The 4,848-nt window shown below is 45.5% G+C and overlaps 1 protein-coding gene across 1 annotated transcript; it reads right to left on the reverse strand.

Annotated features, from left to right (window-relative positions):
* Positions 1 to 3,067: 3,067 nt before the first annotated feature.
* Positions 3,068 to 4,380, reverse strand: LOC136481101 (5-formyltetrahydrofolate cyclo-ligase, mitochondrial-like; the record flags this gene model as incomplete). Its single annotated transcript, XM_066478471.1, has 4 exons — positions 4,253 to 4,380; positions 3,575 to 3,712; positions 3,350 to 3,511; positions 3,068 to 3,153 (listed from the first exon to the last, which is right to left on the reverse strand). Coding segments are annotated over exons 1-4 (489 nt in total), but the record flags the coding sequence as incomplete, so codon positions are not given.
* Positions 4,381 to 4,848: the final 468 nt, after the last annotated feature.

The following is a 4,848-nucleotide window of genomic DNA, read 5'->3' on the forward strand; positions in this document are numbered from 1 at the left end:
GCAGAGACTATATATATAACGCTACGCATGCAATTGGGTGGAAGTAAAGAGACCTCAATATTCGAACTAAACGGAGGCAGGCGGTGTGAAACATATGCAACATTCAGATAAACACACTTGCAACATGCGTCCGGAAAAGACAGATGAAACATACCTCTCAAACATCTGAAACACTCAAAACATATGCATGCAACATGCCCCTGAAACAACTGCAACATGTGCAACATTCTCCGATCTACTTTTGCAACATCCATATAAAACAAATGCAACACACATCTAAAACACCTGAAACACTTGAAACATACATATTCAATATAGGGGAGGGGAAAGTTGCGCCGATCGATTCCGGCCACCCGGGGTCGGGGTCGGCGGCTGCTCCGCGACGGCGATGGCGACGGCACGGGGGCGCCTGCACCCCGCGGCCTCGACTCCGCGGTGCTTGCCGCGATACCCGTGGTACGGTAGCTAGCGGTCGACACGGGCGCGGGGACTGCGCGGTCTGCCTCGCGGAGCTCGAGCCCGGCAAGAAAGCCCGCGTGCTGCTGCAGTGCAGCCACCGCTTCCACATCGAGTGCCGGGGTGGGAGAAGGAGCCGCCGCCGGCTAGGGAAGCAGCGATGCCCCCGTCGTCGGGTGTGGGGCAGGACGTGAAGGGATAAGAATGGTGAGGGACGAGTGCTCTGCGGGAGTGAGCGAGGCGTCTGTCTTTCCGGGCCTCGTAATCGTATCATTATCGAATAAAAAGCAATAAACCACTTATCGTGTCCTGTATATACTCCTACCACGGTATGCTTGGCAGAGAGGACATGTGTCTCTGGGTATGCTTGGCAGAGGCGGGGAGTGCCGAGTGCAGTGCGCTTTATCAACTACTACTAGTCTAGGACTAGTCTAGCAGCTTGAAGACGGGTGAATGTACCTGTTACTAGTCTAGCAGCTTGAAGACGGATGAATGTACCTGTTAGTCTGTCACCGATGCCAGCAGTTGTCAAAAGTGTATATGACGGTTCCAAACTAAGACCACACACTTGGCTCGCTACATACAGTCGTCTAAACCATCCAATTAACCTCCCCAACCTGCGATGTGATGTCCTTCAAGAGGAAAACGGCCGGCAAGCTCGTGCCACATGACGTACGGCAGTTTATCACTACTGGATTCAGGTTCTTTGCCGAGTGGCTGAGGCACTCGGCAAAGGTCAAATTGCACTCGGCAAAGCCTTTGCCGAGTGCGGCACTTGGCTAAGAACACACGGCAAAAATTTGATCGGCAAAGCCCTCTTTGCCGAGTGTCTTTTATCGGGCACTCGGCAAAGGCTTTGCCGAGTGCCCCGGGGGCACTCGGCAAAGAAAAGCGACAGTCACGGCGCCGGTCCCGTTGACGGTCTCTTTGCCGAGTGCCAACCCTGCAGGCACTCGGCAAAGATTTTTTATTTTTTTTAAAAGAAATTTCTTTGCCGAGTGCCCCTGGCCGGCGCTCGGCAAAGTTTGAATTTTTTTTTTAAATTTCTTTGCCGAGTGCCCTATGGCTGGCACTCGGCAAAGTTTGAATTTTTTTTAAAAAAATTTCTTTGCCGAGTGCCCTATGGCTGGCACTCGGCAAAGTTTGAATTTTTTTTAAAAAAAAATCTTTGCCGAGTGCCCTCTAGCTGGCACTCGGCAAAGTTTGAATTTTTTTTAAAAAAAAATTCTTTGCCGAGTGCCCTCTGGCTGGCACTCGGCAAAGTTTGAATTTTTTTTTTAATTTCTTTGCCGAGTGCCCTCTGGCTAGCACTCGGCAAAGTTTGAATTTTTTTTTAAAAAAAAATTCTTTGCTCCCCAAATGCATCATCAGGATGAATCTGCATCAAAACATTAGCCATCAATTCCAAAGGCTACACCTAAGAGGCAAAATATAGTACACCATGAGAATGATTCGACCTGCTCATATAAGAAAAAGACAGCAGTGGAGAACTTTGAGATGCCCAACTCACGATAGCACCAGTGGCAGTCGGGTCAAGGTAAATAAGCACACACTCTGCAATTATAAAGGTTGGCAAGCTGATGACAACAGAAAGTTATATCAAACACTTGAAAGCTTGGTTTATATTAAAAAGACATAGAAACTACATCATGCATGTATCCTAATTGATGGTGTCCCTATATTGTGTGGCATATTTTCTAGTTCAACATGTTTTCATATCAGAAGAGAAAAGAAGCTTACCAAGGATCCATTTCAGCCATGCGAATAACTGAATCCAGTTTTGGTATGTCACGAATATCAGCAGAAAATAGCTTGTAATGCGTGCTTATTACTTCACCTTTTTTCTGAAATAGATGGATAAGTTATTGCGCAGGCTACAGGCACATCAAGAAAAAGAAATGTCCAATTCTGTAACATGTAGTGGTCACTCTAACTTGCAATTCTACTTGAATCTGAAAGTAATATTTTGCAAAAATTCATTATCCATTTTAAGTTTTGAAGTTCTCACAACGAGACAAAGAGAGTTTTCTTCCAAACAGGACGGAACGGCTACCTCTGAAACCAAACAAAAAAGGAACTTTTTCTGCTATGGTAACTAGTACTTTATGCTTCTCCAAGGACCATTTATTTGCTACTATAAATCAGTGGATACACATTAGTGAGAACTTGACAAAAGGTGACTTGAATTTTCTGTATGGAATATAAGACTTGACTACTAGTACTGCTACTCAGTAAACAACACGTCTCCTTGTATGTGTTTAAACACAAATATCTGTGAGATACAACAGAAATAGGATAAGAGGCAGACATATAGTGAATAATTGACAAATAGATAGTTCTAAAAGGATATTTTAGTATAGTGCATGAAATTGTTTAGGAGTTTGGGTCAATCCAATTACAAATTGGAAGGACCCAACCTGCAAAAAGGGATGATACACAGAGAGATAGTTCAGTTGACAACGAATTGGTAACTGCAGCATACCTCTTGCTTACCTTTATACTTGATTTCTTACACAGAAAAATAAAAAATGGAACATTTCTATAGCACTGTATATCCCCTTGCCGCAAGGAGGGACTTTCACATCAAAATTGGAGTGACAAGCTACCCCAGTTCATGTGACTTAGCATTTATGAAGTAAATGATAGAGGACATACCAGGCAATAACAAAAGATCAACAGGGGAAGATGATGACAATACTGCAAGGATAAAAAGAGGATCAGAAGTAGTGAATACATGTAAAGTTAACCACCCCATGGATGCAGTAACTTATATACATTAGACAGGGCAGGTAGTGAATACATGTCAACTTTAACACCCCATCGATGCAGTAACTTATATATATATAGATGTGGAGAAAGCTTTTTGCAGTAACATGGAAATGAAATTTCATACCATCTTCACGATCATTCCCGGTAGCATCCACAGGTGATGGTTCCAGAATGTTCATTGAATTCTTAACTAAATCATCCATGGTGGTGATTTTGAGCATCCGCATATTACTGTTCTTATCCTCCACTCGAGGAACATAAAGATCCTTTGCCAGTTCCTCTTGTCCTTAAGGAAAACCTAATTGTTAGTGACAGAATCAGTAACGAGCATAACTACAGATGGACTCACCAGGATTCGATGATAGACACCCTTCTAGTATTTTTGATGTATCGACTTCTCGCAACTGCTGACAGCTTATATAAGCACACAACCGTTTGCTTGCTTTGAACCAAGCGGAATCTAAGATTGTAGTTTGAATAGCCAGATCTAGAAAAACAAGAAATTTTTACCTCCAAATACTCAAATCAAACAACACAATGAAAACTTTGTCCCAGAAAGTAACAGTAGTATAGTATAGACATCTCCATACTAGTTAAGGTCTCTAAAGTATAGTCCACTTAGTTGCACTAATGTAAAAGCAAAGTTAGAGCACAGCAATCTTTAATTTTGCTAGTGCCTGCCCTGACGCTTTCATTATCTTAATTGTAAATACACCATTTATCTGTAGTAAGGAATCAAATAGCATTTCGCATCAGGTTCTCAGACACGCCCCAATGTTACAGTCTCATGAAGCTGAAATAAAATGTAAAATCTACCGTGAAGTTACACAATTTTTTCACAACCCTTCTACTCCTAACTACTAAGCGTCCAGTCCGTGTCTTCGTAAAAAGCTAGCAAAGTAGCACGGGCAAAGCGCACTCCCTAGTTGGCAAATCGACGAACATGTGGTGACCAACACCCCCCAACAACCGCGTTACAGAACCGGAATCGAAGCAGACACACTCGAAGCAGGTCGCGAGGCATCACCTTCGCTGGCCGCGGCATCGTCGTTGGTGGCGTGCACGGCCGCCGGGCTGCTCCGCGTGGCGGCGCTGCCTCCCCCACCTTCTGCCGAAGCTGACGCCTCCATCAGGCTGGGGCGCGGGGAGGGGCTGCGGCGGGCGACGCGCGGCGCGCGGCGTCGCCGGGGCCCGGTGGCTGGCGGGCGCGGCGCACGGGGAGTGGCTGGCGGGCGCGGGGACGGCCAGGAGCAGCGCGCGCGGGGGCTCTCTGTGTGGCTTGGATTGTGCCCGGGCGAAGTCGCTTAAGTGCCCCCACCCGCCCCTTTGCCGAGCGCCGGATCAGGGAGGCACTCGGCAAAGGAGGCAAATTGCCGAGTGCCCCGATCCGGCCGTCGGCATATTGAGGAAATTTCTAAAAAAAATCAGAACATTCTTTGCCGAGTGTTTTATCTTTGGCACTCGGCAAAGACCTCTTTTGCCGAGTGCCATGCCCTGGCACTCGGCAAAGTTTTTTTATTTTTTTTATTTTTGACCTTCAAATTTTCTGTGCATCCCTTTTAAAGTACCAGGAACTCCTAATTAGAATTTGGGGATTTTTTTTGGCTTTTTAATATATTTAGT

Source organism: Miscanthus floridulus, chromosome 9, assembly GCF_019320115.1.
Source record: "Miscanthus floridulus cultivar M001 chromosome 9, ASM1932011v1, whole genome shotgun sequence".
Classification (NCBI taxonomy): domain Eukaryota; kingdom Viridiplantae; phylum Streptophyta; class Magnoliopsida; order Poales; family Poaceae; genus Miscanthus; species Miscanthus floridulus.